Raw genomic sequence first — 19,806 nt, forward strand, 5'->3', positions numbered from 1 at the left:
GCAAGGGAGCAACTTCCGTGCTTCTTTTCTGGAGAAGCGAGCAGCAAATCATGAAAGCTCATGCCCTGCCACAAATTATATTTATTTTGATTCAGTTTGGTGTAGTGGTTAGGAGTGCGGACTTCTAATCCGGGGACCCAGGTACGATTCTGCGCTCCCCCACATGCAGCCAGCTGGGTGACCTTGGGCTCGCCACGGCACTGAGAAAGCTGTTCTGACTGAGCAGGAAGATCAGGGCTCTCTCAGACTCTCCTCCCTCACAGGGTGTCTGTTGTGGGGAGAGGAAAGGGAAAGGCGACTGTAAGCCCTTTTGAGCCTCCTTTGGGTAGAGAAAAGCGGCATAGAAGAACCAACTCTTCTTCTTCTTCAGTAATATCAGGGCTCCCTCAGCCTCACCCACCTCACAGGGTGTCTGTTGTGGGGAGAGGAAAGGGAAGGCGACTGTAAGCCGCTTTGAGACTCCTTCGGGTAGAGAAAAGCGGCATATAAGAACCAACTCTTCTTCTTCTTCAGTAATATCACGGCTCTGTCAGCCTCACCCACCTCACAGGGTGTCTGTTGTGGGGAGAGGAATGGGAAGGCGACTGTAAGCCGCTTTGAGCCTCTTTCGGGTAGGGGAAAGCGGCATATAAGAACCAACTCTTCTTCTTCTTCTTCTTGGGGAAGGGAGTGGGTCAGTGTGACCACACAAGGTCCTATCACCCGATAAGTGTTTAACAAATTTTAGAAATAGATTTTAAAAATTAATTAACTCCTACCCATTCGGGAAAGCCTTCCAGGGCTATCAAGGAACCCTAGGGTTTCACAGCACCTTGGTTGAGAAGCCTGGCCAAGAAGATGAGTTCATCTGGCAAAGCAGTTTGGATGCCTGTGACCCAGGATGACAGGAAGTAATGAGGATGGGTAGGATGCTTGGGCCAGATGTACTTTGTTACGAATTTCAATACCAGTGTCAAAGTATTTATGTAGATGTGGGTTATCCTTATATGTGGTGGTGCATAGGGGGCACTCCACGGGCACAGGGAGCCTCCCTCATATTGAATCACGATGGACCATGGGTCTATCAAAGTAAGTGCCGTCCACTAAGACCCCGTGTCGCAATCAGATGCGCTACTGTTGAGCCACAGCCTCTCCCAAGAGTCACAGGGCTGGCAAAGGCACTGTGGGCCTGACCTGGTGGAACGCTGCCAAAAGATATGAGGGCCCCGCAGGACCGTAACCTGCTTTGCAGGGCCTGTAAGACAAAGCCAGGGGTAGTCAAACTGCGGCCCTCCAGATGTCCATGGACTACAATTCCCAGAAGCCCCTGCCAACATTTGCTGGCAGGGGCTTCTGGGAATTGTAGTCCACGGACATCTGGAGGGCCACAGTTTGACTACCCCTGGACAAAGCAGTTCCACCAGGCCTATGGTCAGGGCCTGGAGAGACCCTCAAGAAGTGATTTTCGAAAAACGTATCAAGCCGTGAAAGGTTTCATTTATTTTTGCATGCATGCATTTGTATACCGCCCTCTGTCGAGGCTCAGGGAGCATGAATTGTATAAGAGTACGACAGTAACGATGACCATAACGTTAGTAACCGCAAAGCATTTTTCCTACTCAACATTATACCCGCAACCTTCCAGAGAGGGCCTGTCTGAATGGGAGGGGGGTCGTGGGGCCCAATAGATGCGGTCGCCGACCTCAGTTGGAATGCCTGGCGGAAATGCTCTGTTTTGCAGGCCCTGCGGAACTGTGTTAGCTCTGACAGGGCCCGGTTCTGTTCAGGGAGCTCATTCTACCAGTTGGGGGCCAGGACAGAGAACAACCCGGGCCTAGTTGAGGCCAAATAAAGATTTGGATTTGCTAACATAATGCCACTGGCTAAGGATGGCTTAAAAAAAAAAACCAATACAGGTTTTTCCAACTCCTAATCTGAGCGGGCATGCCATGGGCTGCAAATAAAAAGCAACCAAACATTTTGCAGTTGATGGTGCTTGTTGGGTCAGTTATTCTTAAGAGATCTAAATGGGGGTAGCTTGGGCTAAAGCGAAGGATTTGTACTACATCAGTGGAATTCTTGATCCCCCCCTCCCCATTTGTGAGCCAGTTTGGTGTAGTGGTTAGGAGTGTGGACTTCTAATCTGGCATGCCAGGTTCGATTCTGCGCTCCCCCACATGCAGCCAGCTGGGTGACCTTGGGCTCGCCACGGCACTGATAAAACTGTTCTGACCGGGCAGTGATATCAGTGCTCTCTCAGCCTCACCCACCCCACAGGGTGTCTGTTGTGGGGAGAGGAATGGGAAGGCGACTGTAAGCCGCTTTGAGCCTCCTTCGGGTAGGGAAAAGCGGCATATAAGAACCAACTCTTCTTCTTCTTGAGCACCCCGCTGCCATGCCGTGTCACAAATGGCTTTTGAAATTGCTCCACATTTCAAAAGGAGCTTGCCATCAATACGATGGCTGCTGATTTAAAAAAAAACAAAAGAAGCCAAAAAAGCTCTAAGTCCAGGGCCACTTGGACCCCTTCCCTCTGCTTATCAACAAGATTTCATGGTTGCAGATTTTTTGCTGTGAGAAGCGTTTCGTTTTTTTAATTCTGTAGAGCAGGGATAGTCAACTTGTGGTCCTCCAGATGTGTTTGCTGGCAGGGGCTCGTGGGAATTGTAGTCCATGAACATCTGGAGGACCACAGGTTGGCTACCCCTGCTGTAGAGGACCCAACAACTGTTAATTTGGGAGCACAGTGGAGTTAACAGTGACCCCCTCACGCACAGCTGCAGCTGGATGCCTTTTGTTTTGAAGCTTAAGAACGCTCTCCAAACGTCTTTACTAGGGAGCAAGGTCTGTGACAATTGCCAAGGTCTCTTTTTAGATAAATTGGTCAGGGTTAGGTTGGGGATCCCGGCCCTGCATTTGCTCAGCAAGACAGGCCTTCGGCACAAGCAGTATCGAAAAGCAGAAGAAGGGTCCGTCGCCTAATACATAAGCTCAGGGAGAGAACTACCCGAGGTCCAGCAGGAAAGCATATTTGATTTATGTTTGTAGATCCTGACACATTTCGCATGCTGCTTCATCAGAGGATCTGTAGAGTAGCCATCTCCCTGCGTGTCCCTGCCGTGATAAATAAAATATATTTTCCCACTGCATCTCTGTCTTGTCTTCTCTTTCTGGGCTTTAGGCAACCACTCCCAAGTGAGTCCCTTTAAGACTCGCAACTTTGGTATTAACAAAATGCTGTATAAAGGATTTTTTTTGGGGGGGGTAAACCTTCTTTAAAGCTAGTTTAAGGAGTAGTTTTTTCAAGGAATCAAGTGGTCCAGTTCTTCAGCAGCTAGCTTAATGGAAAGCATGTTATCTACATGTAATCTTTAAATGTAAAAAAAGAAAAAAATAAAGTTCAGGATATAGGTATAGGATCATTCTTGGCTTCCTATAGGCAAAGTTGATAATTTTGGGGGGGGGAGACAGTATTCTTCAAAACCCCGTACTCTTGGCAGGCGGGGGGGGGGGGGGTGTCGCCAAGACGAAGCGACACTCAGGGAAATGCACGGTTTGCAAACGAGCACAAAGCTAGATCGGTAGGAAGGAAAGTTGTCAAGTTGACAGCTATAAAAATCCAAAAAGCGTCGTTTTCTTTTGAGCCACATGCATCTGTAGCTTTTTTTTAGAGTGCAGACTACTGAACTGATTTATCCTTTGTCTTTCAGATGATCCAGAGACACGAGACGCGTGGTGGGCAGAGATCAGACAAGAAATAAAATCCCATGCCAAGGCATTGGGCTGTCATGCTGTGGTGGGCTACAGTGAATCGACTAGCATTTGGTAAATCACTGTGACGCCTTGATTTCTCCCCCCCCCCTTCCCCGCTTTGGGCTTCAGAAACAAATGCTGTAGTGCAGGGGCAGTCAACCTGTGGTCCTCCAGATGTTCATGGACTACAATTCCCGTGAGCCCCTGCCAGCAAATGGAGGAGGGCAGGATGCTGTTTCCGTTGGCTGCAGAGGAAAGGGCGCGCAGTACTGGGTTTAAACTACAAGTACAACGACAGAGAATGAGGTGGCTGGATGGAGTCACTGAAGCAGTAGGTGCAAACTTAAATGGACTCCAGGGAATGGTAGAGGACAGGAAGGCCTGGAGGATCATTGTCCATGGGGTCGCGATGGGTCGGACACGACTTCGCACATAACAACAACAACAACGATATAGGCTAGATATCAGGAAAAAAATTTACACAGTCAGAGTAGTTCAGCACTGGAATAGGCTGCCTAAGGAGGTGGTGAGCTCCCCCTCACTGGCAGTCTTCAAGCAAAGGTTGGATACACACTTTTCTTGGGTGCTTTAGGATGCTTAGGGCTGATCCTGCATTGAGCAGGGGGTTGGACTAGATGGTCTGTATGGCCCCTTCCAACTCTATGATTCTGTGATTCTATACCCCAGCTGTAGTGTACAAGCTTCAACAGAGAGCCGGGTAGCAGGAAAGAAGCAAGGCTGAAGCAGTGAGTCAGCCTTGATGCTAAGAAGAGCAGAATGACAGGTCTGCTTAGCTGCAGAGCCCGGGTAGAGAGGAAGGCGCTTCTCCTGCGAGAAAGATTTGTTGTTCTGCCATTGACTACTTTTCCCTGAAAGGGAGCGTAAAAGAAGAGCCCTGCTGGATCAAAACAGTGGCCCATTCAGGCCAGCAATTCCTCTAGGCAGCCAACCACAGGGCATAGAGCCAGCATGGTTAAGAAGCGGTGAACTCTGATCAGGAGAACCAGGTTTGATTCCCCATTCTTCCGCCTGCACCCAGCTGAGGGACCTTGGACTAGTCATAGTTTTCTTAGAGCTGTTCTTATAGAGTAGTTCTCTTAGAGATCTCTCAGCCCCACCTACCTCACAGGGGAGAGGAAGGGAAAGGTGTTTGTAAGCTATTTTGAGCCATCTTTGGGTCATGCAAAGCGGGGTATAGAAAACCAGCTCTCCTCCTCCTCCTCCTTGTCCTCCTGATGTTGTCTCCTGGTTTTAGGGTTCAAGGGATTAGGGCCTTTGAGTGCAGAGATTCCTCTCAATCACCATGGCGAGTAGCCGTGGATAGATCCCTCCTCCCTGAATCTCTCTAGCAGCAAATGACACATTTTAATCACCCCCATCCCTGTGCCTTCAACTCTGCGCCATTCTTTTCTCTTGCAGCGAAGAGGTCTGCATTCTGTCCGCCTCCGGCACGGCCGCAGTACTGAACCCTCGCTTCCTCCAGGACGGCAGCATGGAAGTCTGTTTGGAACAAAGGTTGTCATGGCAGCCTGGCTACTTTTCCATAGGGTCAGAGAAGGGAGAGGTTGATTTTTTTCCTCAAAACCAGGATAGTTCTTCTCTATTAGGGTAGGTTACCCGTGTTGCAGTACAGGAGATGCGAGGCCAACCACTGTACCGCTTCCCCCCCTCCTCCCCCCCTCCCCACTAACATCGGCAGAAGCCGTGGAGCTTCCCACCGACTCACTAGACTCCTCCTGTTTTTTAAAAGTGTTCTAACAGCTTGACTAAGGTAACCCGTTTGATTACTAACCGTGTAATCACAGTTCTCTCTCTCTCTCTCTTTGCCGCTCTTGCTGTTTTGCACTCCCATAATGCACTGGGAACACAGATGCCCTTTCCGTTGTCTCACTTAATGGTTGAAGCTCAGACTTGATGACCAGCCGTAGTAGGCCTTTCCAACCAAGGTTTCGTGAAACCCTGGGGTTTCTTGACGGCCCCGGAAGGGTTTCCTGAATGGGTGGGAATTAATTATTTTTAAATATATTTTTAAATATGTGTTGAACATTTATCGGGTGATATGGTCATATATGGTCATGTCAATTGCCCCCCCCTCCTCCCAAAATGGCCACTGTTGCTTGGAGGGGGTGGGAAGAGGAGGGGCCACAGGTGGGTGTGTCCACAGCTGTGTTTCTCAACTATATTCTCCACCATGGGTTTCTCAGATCTTGAAGAATGTTTCAGTGGTTTCTCAACGATATAAAAGTTGAGAAAGACTGAACTGTAGGACTGGGGAAGGGAATGGCAAGGCCACCCCGTATTGAGTCTGCCATGAAAACGCTGGACGGCGTCCCCCCAAGGGTCAGACATGACTCGGTGCTTGCACAGGGGATACCTTTACCTTTATATATAAAGAGAAGCACTTTGAATGCCCTTGAACAATAACAAGAAATCCATGTGAAATCTTGCAGGGCTAATAAAGCTGTGCCACTCGTCACTTGTTGGCTCAGCCTCAGGGGTAGTCAAACTGCGGCCCTCCAGATGTCCGTGGACTACAATTCCCAGGAGCCCCTGCCAGCATTCGCTGGCAGGGGCTCCTGGGAATTGTAGTCCACGGACATCTGGAGGGCCGCAGTTTGACTACCCCTGGGTTAAAGTGTTCCACGTACCCAACTCAGCCCTGGCCTGGGTAGCCCAGGCTAGCCTGATCTCGTCAGATCCAAGAAGCTAAGCAGGGTTGGCCCCGGTTATTATTTAAGGGGGAGACCACCAAGAGAATCCAAGGATCCCGATGCAGGCCACAGCAAACCATCTCTGAACGCCTCTTGACTTGAACGGGGTCAGCTGTGACTTGACAAGGGGGGAAAATACTTCCCACCATGTCACTGCATTTCAGTACCTTTCCCCTCGGCTTATTTTTCGTGAGTCAACGTAGTGAAAACAAAATGCTCTGCAGCCCGGTCCATAGTTAAGAAATTGTTAAGTGTCATGACTGTTGCAGACTTGCTAATTACATTTATTTTCTTGTGCCCTTAAGAAGAAAAAAAACAAAGAGAATACTGTTCAATTCTTCCTGCTGTTAATGGATTCAGATATTGCTGTTTGTTTTTGTTTGTATATGCTGTTGGTATCAACGGGCCCTCCTTTACGAGTCATTCCCCAAAAGTGAGAACCGTTGTGCGTTTAATCTGTCTAATACATTAGAGAAAATGAATTGTACCAGTGCTTCTAATATTGAGGGGAGGATTCTGTATAAGCACTATGCTGCATGCGTCAATCAGGTAGAGCCACGTGGCAAATGGCTTTTGAGGAAATATGAACAATGTCTTAGGATTCTGAGCACTTTGAATCTTTAAATGCATCTGCTTGCTCGGTTTAACAAGGCCTGAACCAAAAGGATGCTGTTAGGATGGACTGGCTGACAAAAGGTTTTCTTTCAGAGCAGGGCAAAATAAATATGCCATGTGGCGGTTTAAAAATAAAGGAGGCAGATAATAGACTATTTGTCCAGGTGGCAATGTCATCTATTTTTGCCTTGCGAGAATTGCCTTGAGATGTTCAAACAGCAGTCCTTTGGTGCCAGATCGTAGGCCACTGTCAAAAATCAGAGGGGAGGGTAAACAACACTGTGAGTTGGGTCCCACAGATCTTTTCTGCTGGCAGGGATGCTTGGTATAGAGCCAGCTTGGCGTAGTGGTTAGGGGTGCCAATTTCTAATCTGGCGAGCCGGATTTGATTCCCCACTCCTCCTCCACATGCAGCCAGCTGAGTGACCTTGGGCTACTCACAGTCCCGATAAAGCTGTTCTGACCGAGTAGTAATGTCAGGGCTCTCTCAGCCTCACGTCCCTCACAGGGTGTCTGTTGTGGGGAGAGGAAAGGGAAGGCGAATGTAAGCCACTTTGAGACCCCTTCGGGTAGAGAAAAGCGGCATATAAGAACCAACTCTTCTTCCAGTACGTCTTTCCTGGATACAGCAGAGCCACCCCTAGCAGAGTTGATCTGTGGGGTATCACCCTGGATGTTGCAAAATGCTCCTAATATATTTTGAGGACAAAGAGAATCCTGAGCTTTTAGCGATTCTGTTTTAAAACCCAGTTTTCAGGTACATGAGTGGGTTGCAATCAGGATCAACAGGGCAGTAAACTTTGCCCCTGTTCTGTCCTCCCAACTTGGGGAGCCATGATTTGGGGCCAGCCCCATTCATTCGAATGGTATGGCTCAATTAAAGCAAATCCAAAACTTGAAGGCAAAACCCAACATTCGCAACGTACGGCTTCCATAGACCAGGGCTGCGTTTTTGTGCACGTGACTGCAGAATTTATTCCCGTGCCTGAATGGTAATACTGGATTTCTCGCCGTGTCTCGTTTAGGTTAGAGGAAACCTCGCCTCCGGGCTGTGGCTTTTGCCACATACCTTACGATGAGCTGAACATGCCCTTCCCCGCTCACCTCACGTACTGCTGCAGCTGCAGGAAGCAGAAAGTGCCAGATGTTCTTTTCACGACGATCGATCTGCCTGCAGAGGCACTAGTGGTCGGCAAAGGATGCCTCATTCAAGCCAGGTAGAGCTGTTTGCCAGGTTCGCTTGGCTGTTTTGAATCGCTCTGTCGGATAACTTGTGCCTTGCTGCTGAGTTCGGTGTCAATGCATCTGTTTTGGTAGCGATCTGTGAAAAAGCCCTAGAACCGTAGAATAACAATTGGAAGGCACCTCCTGGGTCATCTAGTCCAACCCCCTGCACCATGCAGGACACTCACAACCCTATCGCTCATCCACTGTCACCTGCCACCCCCTTGAGCCTTCACAGAATCAGCCTCTCCGTCAGATGGCTATCCAGCCTCTGTTTAAAAATCTCCAAAGATGAGAACCCACCACCTCCCGAGGAAGCCTGTTCCACTGTGAAACCACTCTGTCAGGAATTTATTCCGGAGGTTTAGGCAGAATTTCTTTGGAATTAATTTCATTCCATTGGTTCTGGTCTGTCCCTTTGGGGCAAGAGAGAATTAAAACAATTAAAATAGGAGAAAACAACATCCTCTATATGGCACCCTTTTAAAGATTTGAAGATGGTTATCCGGTCCCCTCTCAGTCGTCTCCTCTCCAGGCTAAACAGACCAAGCTCCCCCAGCCATTCCTCATACGTCTTGGCCTTCAAGCCATCTTTGTTGCCCTCTTCTAGACATGCTCCAGTTTGTCTACCTCCCTCTTCAACTGTGGTGGCCAAAACTGAACACAGTATTCCCAAATGAGTCCGAACCAGAGCAGAGTAAAGCGGTACCAAGCATCCTTTACCAGCAGCAGGAGGTCTTGGTCATTTCAGTTGCTTCTCCTTTAGGATCTATTGTCACCTATCCTAAGGTTACTGCTCCCAAGCACATCTGATAGGTTTTAAGTATCATTGAATTTAGAGCTGAGTAGCTTTGGCAGTACTTAGAAAGTCCACTGGCACCTTTAAGACCAGCAAAGTTTTATTCAAGGAGTGAGCTTTCGTGTGCTTGCACACTTCCTCAGACAATGGAACAGGACTCATAAGAGGACAGATATACGGAGAGAGTAAAGTAGTAGTAAATTAGTAAACAGCATTGCGAAGACATATCCAAATATGCAGCACGATAACGATGATTGGATAATTCCTTGCTAGAATAACTAATCAGTCCTTGGTGTCCAGTTGACATTCACAAAAACATAGGGGGAATAAAAATGCTTAAGGTTAGTGATTAATGGCAGGCGCTTTCCCAGTTGTGAAAAGAAGTAATTAGACGAGACCTGTTGCTAGCCCCATCCGCTTATAAGTAAAGCTACCCACCCACCTCCTCTCTGTGGCCGGCCTGCAGAAGCACAGTCCCATGTGTGCCTTTACAGAAGACCACTCAGTGAACAACTGCTATATGTAAGCGAAACGATGTTTAATTGGATCGATCTTTTGAGCCATTTGTTAAATTGGTGTATACCATTGGTGAAATTAGTCTATTGCCTTCAGCTTGATCCATCATCAGTGGAAAAGCCCTGAAGAGCCCTGACATCTGAGTGTGGCATTTCACGAGGAAACCATGGGCTTTCCCACACGCTCATTTTCATTTCTTTGTGTGTCCCTGTTGCTTCCTTTTTTTTCTTTTCCACACGGGTTTCACTCCCCCTACTGGTCGCTTTAATATTACATCACTGTATGTGGGCAATATTGAATTGACTACTAGAGAGAGCAAATCACGTGCAGGGGGGGGACAATCTTGCATCAACAGAGGCACACAAAGTGGCAAAAACAAGGTGGCAGAAGAACTCCATGTGCAAAGGGGTGTTTTTATGGGTTTTTATAGTATATTACTGTGTTTTGTTATGTTGTAAACCACCATGAGACCTCTGGAGAGTGGCGGTATAAACATAAATAAATAAAGTGACAGTTTGCTGCGATGTTTATCTCCTTAACCATTGGCCATTTTTGTTAAGGCCAGCTAACCCCTTTTGCCCACCTTGGCAGGCTGTGCCGGTTGAAAAAGAAAGCCCAAGCGGAGGCAAACGCAACAGCCATCAGTAACCTGCTGCCCTTTATGGAATACGAAGTGCATACCCAGCTGATGAACAAGTTGAAGCTGAAAGGGATGAACGCCCTGTTTGGGCTCCGGATTCAGATTACGGTGGGAGAAACGATGCTGATGGGCCTGGCTGTGAGTCCTTTGCATATTTTAAGATCCCATTGCTTCCTGCTCCTGTATTCCTCTAGCTCAGCAGTTCTCAACCTTCCTAATTCCGTGACCCTTTAATACAGCTCCTCATGTTGCGGTGACCCCCAACCATAAAATGATGCAAGGGTTCTTTCACAGACATTAAACCGAAACTGACCAAGGGCGTGAAGATCCATGGTTCATGATTGTCTATAAATTGGTTTTTTCCCCTGGGGTTTCTCAGTTCAGTTCCGCCTCTTGTCCCACCATGCCGATCTCGCTCTTTTCCGCTGCTCCAGACAGACGAACGCTTTATCTCGATCTACCCAACAAGGCTGTTGTGTGGATGTCGCTGCCCCTCCCCCCCCCCCCCGGTCATGCTGCTTGCCCCGCCGCAACCCCTGTGAAAGGCTCGTCCCGACCCCCAGGTTGAGAACCATTGCTCTAGCTTCTCGCTCCTCAGGTTTCCAGAACCCCTCCGGGTTGTTCCGGATCATCAAAGAAAAGGAGACTTTTTAAAAAAGCCGAGACCGCCTTTCTATGTGACGAGAATGGATTAAAAGCAGTTCGCCCTCCTTGCTTCTGAGCAGCATCGGGTGGACTCTTAATCCCAATAAAGATTCCCGTGTCCCAGATAGCTGCACAGAAAGGGGAACGTTGGCAGATGAACTTTTAAACCATGCATCACGATAACACCGCACCTGCCGGGATCTGCTGTTCCATGCAGCTTTTCAAAGAGCAGGGGTCGTAACACGGAGAAGCTGTCCGTCGCCAAGATGGAATGGATTGAATGGTTTGTTCCCCCACCCCCTTTCCCAAGGGCTCTAACTGGGTTATATCATTTCAAACCAAGAACGTAACAAAAACAAAGTACCCAATTATATTTTGAGTTTTCCCATATCAACTTGGACACCACCAAAAAGAGTGAAGATTTATAGCTCTGGTGGAAAGGAGGCAGGCCCAGGCACCCAAGTTATGGATGGCCAACTTCGGTATTTTTAGAAATCATTGTTATTCCCTAGAAAGTGATCTGGGAGTGATGAATTAGCAGCCAGATTCCATACTACAGTGGTATTTTAGGGGAGAGGAGTTCCACATCTCAGGAGAAGCCAGCAGAAATGTACTGTTCCAAGTTTAAATAATCTAACACATTGACACATCGGTGTGAGTTTAAATGGACTCTGTGGAATGGTAGAGGACAGGAAAGCCTGGGGTCGCAATGGGCCGGACACGACTTTGCAACTAACAACAACAACACATCAACAACAGTGTGTGACATTTTTGTCTCAAATTAGCAGTTAAATAAGATCATATACATTCAAGAACATGTTTTGTACTTCATTTCTTACTGTGTGTTTTTTTTAAAGTCTGCCACAGGTGTTTATCTGGCTGCCCTCCCAACCCCCGGGGGTATTCAAATCGCCGGAAAGACCCCAAACGATGCCTCTTACGAACAACACATATCTCACATGCAGAAGAAAATCAACGACACGATAGCCAAAAATAAGGAGCTCTATGAAGTTAACCCCCCTGTAAGTGAAATTATGTACTCGATACACAGTTTTGAATCCATTGAAGCCCAATTCTGTGTGGTGCCAACTAATAGGGAATGAACCACTAAGATGGGCAGAGAGGAAAATTGGCAGGAAATAAGGTAAGTGCATGAAGCTCTTTTTTAAATTTGGCAACCGGCTGCAGACAACTGGTGTGTATTAAGAGTCAGCGGCAACAAGAGTTAAGAGTCATTCTGGGCTTGTCCAACTATAATGCCTTCTCCTATCCCAACCTTGGATTTGTTCCTCCCATAGAAAGGTACCCATCTGCACTGCCCAGGACTCATGCTGAATGTTCCCATAGGGACTGTGAAGAGCAGACAAGGCATGTGGAGAAGCAAAGAGCAGCTGGATTTCCCTTTTGGTTTCTCAGGGGGAATTGCCTGCTCCTATGGCAAGGCTTTCTCTATGGCCCTGGTGTCTCTATGGCCCTGGAAGGGTTTCCCGATTGGGTGGGAGTTAGTGAATTTTTTGTATCAAGTGATATGACCATATGTGGTCATGTCCACCCCCCACCCCCCCAAATGGCCAATGATGGGCCTGGATGGGGTGGAAAAGGGAAGGGTCCTGGTTGGGCCATGGACACAGCTGCGCTTCCCAACCATATTCTGCACGATCCGACCATGTCTGGGGTTTCTTGAAGAATGTTTCAGGGGTTTCTCAACAGTAAAAAAAAACGTCAAGAAAGGCTGTCCTAGGGCTTGAGTAGAGGCAGGCAATGGCAAACCACCTCTGACCCTCTCCTGCCTTGAAAATCCCATGAGAGGTTGCCATGAATCAGTTGTGACCTGGCGACATTTTCTACCACCACGGTCAAGGTTTGACTGTCGTAGAGGGTTTTTCTCCTGAAGAAGCGCGCATGCACACAAAAGCTTATACCTTGAATAAAACATAGTTGCTATTAAAGGCATCACTAGAATCAAACTTTGATCTACTGTTTGGGACCAACACGGCCACCAACTTGCGTAAAATTGAAGTCAGGGGGGTAAATTTCCACACCTCCATGTGTGGGTTTATGACTGGGCTGTAAGTGAAAGTGCTTGCCGTTCAGGCAGAAGGGTGGTACCTTTTTAAAGCATTTGTGTGAAAATTAAAGAATAGATGCTTGCATGATTTTGTGCCATCGTTCTGTTTAGGAGGTGTCGGAAGAAATTATAGGTTCCCCAATTCCTGAGCCGAGGCAACGAACCAGGCTGCTGAGATCTCAGTCTGAAAGTTCCGATGAAATTACAGAACTGGACCTCTCCCATGGAAAGAAAGATGCTTTTGTCTTGGAGGTGTGTTTTTCCTTCTTCCAAGCTCATTCTCATAAAATAATAGGCTTTTAATTAAATGTGGTTTGCCTTCTCTCTCAACCTTGGCATTCTGTAAGCTGGAAGAATTCCAGAAAGTTCATGTTATTTAATGCAGGGGTAGTCAACCTGTGGTCCTCCAGATGTTCATGAACTACAATTCCCTTGATCCCCTGCTGGCAAACGCTGGCAGGGGATCATTGGAATTGTAGTTCATGAACATCTGGAGGACCACAGGTTGACTACCCCTGATTTAATGTATATCAAACTCTGAACAATCTTATGGTTATTAATCTTCCCTAATGAAACCAAATCTCTAAAATACACCATCAGCCAAAATGCGTTATAAGTTTATCATGTCCGTATTAAGGTTTTGAATGGAAGTCTTTGCAATTCTGATCTTGATATTTGGAGTTTCAGTGAGAGAAATTATTCGTCTTCTTTCCCCCCACAGATTGATGATACCGATGCAATGGAAGATGTCCATTCTTTATTGACAGATGGCCCTCCTCCTTCAGGTATCGTTGAAAGCTTGTTTTTAATTCTGCTGTCCTTATAAAGTGCTCCCTGGCAATCTGGCAATGCTGCACGATAATTTGGTTCCCGGTATGAAAAATCCGCACATTGGTATTTTCTGCTACTTGACGTCATAATAGCAGAAATATGGAATGTGATCCAGCCAAGTTTGGATTGGACTAGCAGGGTCTCGGGTCAGATTTCCCATTCGGCTGCAGAATATAGTTCCGGTTAAACTTCATTTGAAGATGCAGTTAATATTTGCATCTGTGAATTTGCCAGTCTTATTATTACTAGGTGGGTCATTTATAAGATAGTGACCTTTATGGACCTTTGATATTAAAGTAAAGGTAAAGGTATCCCCTGTGCAAGCACCGAGTCATGTCTGACCCTTGGGGTGACGCCCTCCAGCGTTTTCATGGCAGACTCAATACGGGGTGGTTTGCCAGTGCCTTCCCCAGTCATTACTGTTTCCCCCCCAGCAAGCTGGGTACTCATTTTACCGACCTCGGAAGGATGGAAGGCTGAGTCAACCATGAGCCGGCTGCTGGGATTGAACTCCCAGCCTCATGGGCAGACAGCTTCAGACAGCATTTCTGCTGCTTTACCACTCTGCGCCACAAGAGGCTCTTTTTTTGATACTAATAGACCCAAATTATATGGATTAAAATGTAAAGTATAAGATATATAACATATAAGAATTAGGTAGTGGGTTGAAAACTTTGTTTGTATCCCTGAAAAAAACCCAATTCAGAAATAAGTTTCCTGAGGAAGTTAAATATGAAAATGAGGTTTTATACCTAGGAACTTGTTCTGAATAAAGCTTTTTGCCATCGCCGGCTTGGAAATTTTTTAGTCTTATTATTACTGGCAGATAAACAGTGTTAATTCTCCTGAGGTCCCTCCTTCTACCTAGAATCATAGAATCATAGAGTTGGAAGGGGCCATACAGGCCATCTAGTCCAACTCCCTGCTCAATGCAGGAGCACCGAGGTAGGAAATTGAATACTCACCCATTCCTAGATTCAAGTGGGTAGCTGTGTTGGTCTGAAGTAGCACAACAAAATCAGGGCCCAGTAGCACCTTTAAGACCAACAAACATTTATTCAAGGCGTGAGCAGTGCTTGCACTCGAAAGCTCACGCCTTGAATAAATCTTTGTTGGTCTTAAAGGAGCCACTGGACTCTGATTTCGTTGTGTCACCCATTCCTAGTTGGCATGAGATCTGGCCGCAGGATTTATCACACAGTTGTGTGTGTGCTGTGTGCTCACACAGTGCTACAGAACAATGACTCACTCCGTAAATATTTTTATGCACACGTAGCATGGGAATTGATGCAAGAACCATCTGTTGGATTCAGAATTACCTCTTTGTTTCTCTGTTTACCTTCCAACTATGCCTCCCTTGGCCTTTCTTTAAAACCCTGACTCTACCCTTGTGCTTTTCAGTCCTAGTTTGGTTTGCTTGTTCTCAGCAAGGACAGTCAGCTCCGATTCTGAATTACTCGTTCGTGTGAATATAACCTCCTTTTAGACTCTCACTGTAGGTGACTTTGTTCCATGTGTTCCCTAATCTTAGGCTCTGTCACTATTGCCCTGACCCCAAACCACAGTGGGTTAGATATCTGATTCATTAGTCACATAACTCCTTGATAGCTTCCCTGCCCACCCCAGACCTGGCCTACATTCTGAGACCAAAGGCTGAAAGACTGACTTGGTGCAGCCCTAGAAGCACTTGTCTGACTTCTGTCACCGCCTCCGGGGTGAGGGGAAAGCCGATGGCCCTGGTGCTGCGAAAATGCGCATGCACAGTTCCCGCGCATGCGCGTTTTTACCACCAGATGGCGCTAACGCACATATGCTACAACTGCGAGTGCGCGTTTTCGCCACCAGGGATTGATATGTCATGTCATATTTTTGCCATTTCCTAGCATGTTTGTGTGTGTGTGTTAATTGATAATGTTTTCTTTGGCAGGCTTTTACAGCTGCAATACAGAAATCATGCCTGGAATAAATAACTGGACTTCTGATATACAGGTAAAGTAGCTTCAATATGTATAAGTAATTAAAGGTAAAGGTATCCCCTGTGCAAGCACTGGGTCATGTCTGACCCTTGGGGTGACGCCCTCCAGCGTTTTCATGGCAGACTCAATACGGGGTGGTTTGGCAGTGCCTTCCCCAGTCATTACCGTTTACCCCCCAGCAAGCTGGGTACTCATTTTACCGACCTCGGAAGGATGGAAGGCTGAGTCAACCTTGAGCCGGCGTCTGGGATCGAACTCCCAGCCTCATGGGCAGAGCTTTCAGACTGCATGTTGGCTGCCTATAAGTAGTCTTTACCTAAATTAAAGGATGTAGAACTTCTTTTCTTGTATTGCATTCTGAAATGCATTTCGTGCCTCCTCGACTGAGAATTGCAGCTCGCACCAAGTGGCTGTCCACGTAATCTTTGTGGGAGAAAAGGGTTAAGAGTCCAAGCGCTCTTCACTCGAAAGCTCACGCCTTGAATAAATCTTTGTCGGCCTTAAAGGTGCTACTGGACTCTGATTTTATTGTCTTCATGGATGTATGAAACAGTCTGTGCTAATGTATGCACACTGTAGATTAGAGTCCGATAGCAGTTTATGGACCAACGAGTTTCAAGGTATAAGCTTTTGAGAGTCACAGCTCCTTTCTGTGTGATGAAGGGAGCGTTGATTTTCAGAAGCTTGCACCCTGAAACTTTTGTTGGTCTCTAAGATCCTGTTTGGCTCAAATCCAGCTGTCACTGCAGACTGGCATGACAGCCCGCTGAAATTATTACACCGTATTTCTGTTTTATGATGCTGGTGACGAAAGAGCAGGATTACAATGCTGTTTGGGTACCGGGCCATCCACCAGAATCCCCCCCCCCCCCGCCCGCCTGTTTTCTTAAGTTCTCATTTTTGCTTCAGATGTTCACCTCGGTCAGAGTCTCCAGACTCAGCAACGTCACTCTGACAAACCAAACTCTCAACAAGACCTTCAGCGACCTCTGTGAGAACCTGCTGAAGGTAAGAATCATAGAATCATAGAGTTGGAAGGGGCCACACAGGCCATCTAGTCCAACCCCTTGCTCAACGCAGGATCATCCCAAAGCATCCAAAGTGTGTATCCAACCTTGAAGACTGCCAGTGAGGGGGAGCTGACATGGGGTTCTGACTGGAAGAGTTCAGTCCGACTTGCTCGCTTCAAGTATCTGTGGCCTTTTCTCTGTGCCCGCTTATGGCGCACCATGGTTAGGATTGTGTGAGCTGATCTTGGGAAGGGTGAGGGCTGGTGCTGTTGGACAGACAGCAGCAGTCTCCAAGCAGGATCTGCAACTATCTATTTATTTATTTGTTTGTTTGTTTGTTTATTTATTTATTTAACTTCTAGGCCGCCACTCCCAGCCAGGCCGGCTCGTGCCGGTTTGCAATAAAAATGTAAAACCATTAAAATCCCACTCCATAATAACTAAACATCGATGGTGGCCACAAACAATAAACTATTCATTCCCATGAAGCCTTGATTCTGCTGCTCTCTGCCTATCAGCCAGATAACGAGGGGAAAGAAAGGGAGGGACCTGACCTTACCAGCCCCGGCCTCCACCCCGACCTCAACCAAACGCCTGGCTCAAGAGCTCCATCTTGCAGGCCCTGCAGAATCCAGAGAGCTCTGACAGGGCCCTCAGCTCTTCCTGGAGGTCATGCCACCAGATAAGGGCCAGGACCAAAAAGGCCCCGGGGGAGGCATGCCTAAGGAGGTGGTCTCAGCTGAGGAACGTGTTGAATTTACAAATCAGAAATTATCAGTCAATTCGCTTGCAGCCTGTAAGTCATATTCTTATTGGGAGGCTGGAGGGTACGTTGGTGTCTGTTATCCGCAAAGCTTGTGACGGGTGCTGTCGCTCAGCTCCTCCTCGTGTCCAGAGCAGCTTTTTTCAGCCTTTTCGCCGCGGAAGTATCCCTGAATCCCCACTGAGAATCCCTGGTTTTAGAAAGATGGCTGTGTCGTCCCCCCCCCCCCCACCTTATTAAATGCCTCCAAAGGAGCTGGTAAGCTACACATTAAATAATTGGCTGTGTGGCTCAAGCAGAGAAATACAGATTTCAGCTATCAACCTTGTCTTCTCAGCCTTCGGAGTGTTGTCTTTTGAAAGAAGTCTTACTGCCCTCCTGTAAGGGGGACTTACCGTTCTCCTGGCTCATCTAGCTTTTCGTCGGTCTTTCCGACAGATCCTGATAAGCTGTGAAAAACACGGATCCAGTTTCAGTGTGGATGCACAGACCTCTCTTGGTATCACAGGGACGTCACCAGGAAGAGCAGGCCAAAAGTGACCAGTGCGGACTCGGTGCAGGTTGCCAGGCTTTGCTTGCACTGAAATGGGGAGGGGATTGGGCAGGAGCCTAACGAAATCCTGACCCCCTTCCCCACTTCACGTCGTATTATTTATTGTTGCGAATTCCTAACCCGCCCCTCTCTAAAACTGTTCTCGGTGAGGGGTACATCAGTAAAACGGCGAATGCAGTGAGCATTAGAAATCTAGATGAAATTCCAAAAATCGACCAAAGCCAATTCCACTTCCTCCTGCTATTCCGCTTAGTTCTGGACAGGGACGTGCCGAAGAGTCAGGCAAACAAGTTGATCCAAAGGATTGGCCCAGTGAGGGGGTACCTCTCTATCATAGAATCATAGAGTTGGAAGGGGCCATACAGGCCATCTAGTCCAACCCCCTGCTCAACGCAGGATCAGCCCTAAGCATCCTAAAGCATCCAAGAAAAGTGTGTCTCCAACCTTTGCTTGAAGACTGCCAGTGAGGGGAGCTCACCACCTCCTTAGGCAGCCTATTCCACTGCTGAACTACCACCAAAGTGTGGGTAAGCGGGGGCTGTTAGGCAGATATAACCAATGTACAACGTCTTGTATCCTGCAGAGTCTGTATTTCAAGCTTCGCTCTATGATCCCTTGCTGCCTGTGCCATGTGAATTTCACGGTCGCTCTGCCAGAGGATGAATTGATTCAGGTAACCCGGTTTGTTTGTCCCGTGGAGTTCGGGAATGCTTCACTTTGTGCTTTGCTGCCCCCAGGCTTCTTGGAAGGTAAAACCAGAGCTTCCAGAACAGTGTAGGGCAGAGGTCCCCAACATGGTGCCATGGTGCCCAACGACGCCTTTCTTGGTGCCCTCTGAGTGTTGTTGTGTTTTTTTTTAAGCGGGCGGGGCTGCGTGAGGCTTTGGCTTCGGACTGGCCCCTGGAGATTTGATTGCTCGTGCAGATTTTTAAAAACGTTTCTCTGGCAGCTGCCATCACCACAGCACAGCCGCAAGGTCAGCTGCATCAGGTGTTTTATGGCTGGCTTCGGCTCCTGCGATAGCCGTTCTGTGGCTGCCGTTTTGCGGACGTGCCGGCTATGCTGCATCCGAATTCGAAAGCATCAAAAAAGTTGCTGGCCCCTGTAGAATCAGAGAATCATAGAGTTGGAAGGGACCTCATGGGTCATGTAATCTTGACAGTGAAGATACATGATGTTGTGCCACTTAGTTACCTTTTCAATGCAAAATCAAGACCCCTGGCTGCTTTTACACATCCACTTTTATTAGTGTTAACGTCTTGCTTGTGGCTCCGTTTTCCAGAGGGGTCACATGACCATGTCCTGTTTTTGAAGCTCCTGTAGGTTAGATCAGGGGTCGTCCACCTGTAGTCCTCCAGATGTTCATGGACTACAATTCCCATGAGCCCCTGCCAGCATTTGCTGGCAGGGGCTCATGGGAATTGTAGTCCATGAACATCTGGAGGACCACAGGTTGACGACCCCTGGGTTAGATGGCTACCGTTCCCCTCCCCCTGCCTGCCACCTGAGGACTTACGAGTGGTGCTGGGGAGGCTTTTAGATTCGGATTCACACTTTGGTCTTAACATGGTGTGTTATGTGCACCTAACATTGCTCCCGTGGTTCCGAGTTACGGCAGCTCTCCGTGGCTGATTCCGTTTTCAACAAAATGCGGCTTCATCTTGCAGGGAAGCTTTTGAAGCGACTGCTGTCTATAAACGTCAGCTACAGCGTCACTCTCCTC

The 19,806-nt window shown here is 47.7% G+C and overlaps 1 protein-coding gene across 23 annotated transcripts in view; it reads left to right on the forward strand.

The window, feature by feature from the left end:
* Nucleotides 1-19,806, forward strand: part of C2CD5 (C2 calcium dependent domain containing 5) — a 108,864-nt gene that overhangs the window by 63,167 nt on the left and 25,891 nt on the right. For 15 of the 23 annotated variants that reach the window (XM_077340192.1, XM_077340193.1, XM_077340208.1 and 12 more), the window contains 10 exons: nt 3,690-3,804; nt 5,152-5,247; nt 8,084-8,275; nt 10,189-10,375; nt 11,740-11,904; nt 13,062-13,202; nt 13,672-13,735; nt 15,709-15,770; nt 16,667-16,765; nt 18,667-18,756. In XM_077340192.1, the coding sequence (XP_077196307.1) occupies nt 3,690-3,804; nt 5,152-5,247; nt 8,084-8,275; nt 10,189-10,375; nt 11,740-11,904; nt 13,062-13,202; nt 13,672-13,735; nt 15,709-15,770; nt 16,667-16,765; nt 18,667-18,756 (1,211 nt within the window). Of the gene's footprint in view, nt 1-3,689; nt 3,805-5,151; nt 5,341-8,083; nt 8,276-10,188; nt 10,376-11,739; nt 11,905-13,061; nt 13,203-13,671; nt 13,736-15,708; nt 15,771-16,666; nt 16,766-18,666; nt 18,757-19,806 lie in introns of all 23 variants that reach the window. The other 8 variants (XM_077340186.1, XM_077340185.1, XM_077340187.1 and 5 more) reach the window with 2 other exon arrangements.

The sequence above is a fragment of the Paroedura picta genome, chromosome 5 (assembly GCF_049243985.1).
Source record: "Paroedura picta isolate Pp20150507F chromosome 5, Ppicta_v3.0, whole genome shotgun sequence".
NCBI lineage: Eukaryota > Metazoa > Chordata > Lepidosauria > Squamata > Gekkonidae > Paroedura > Paroedura picta.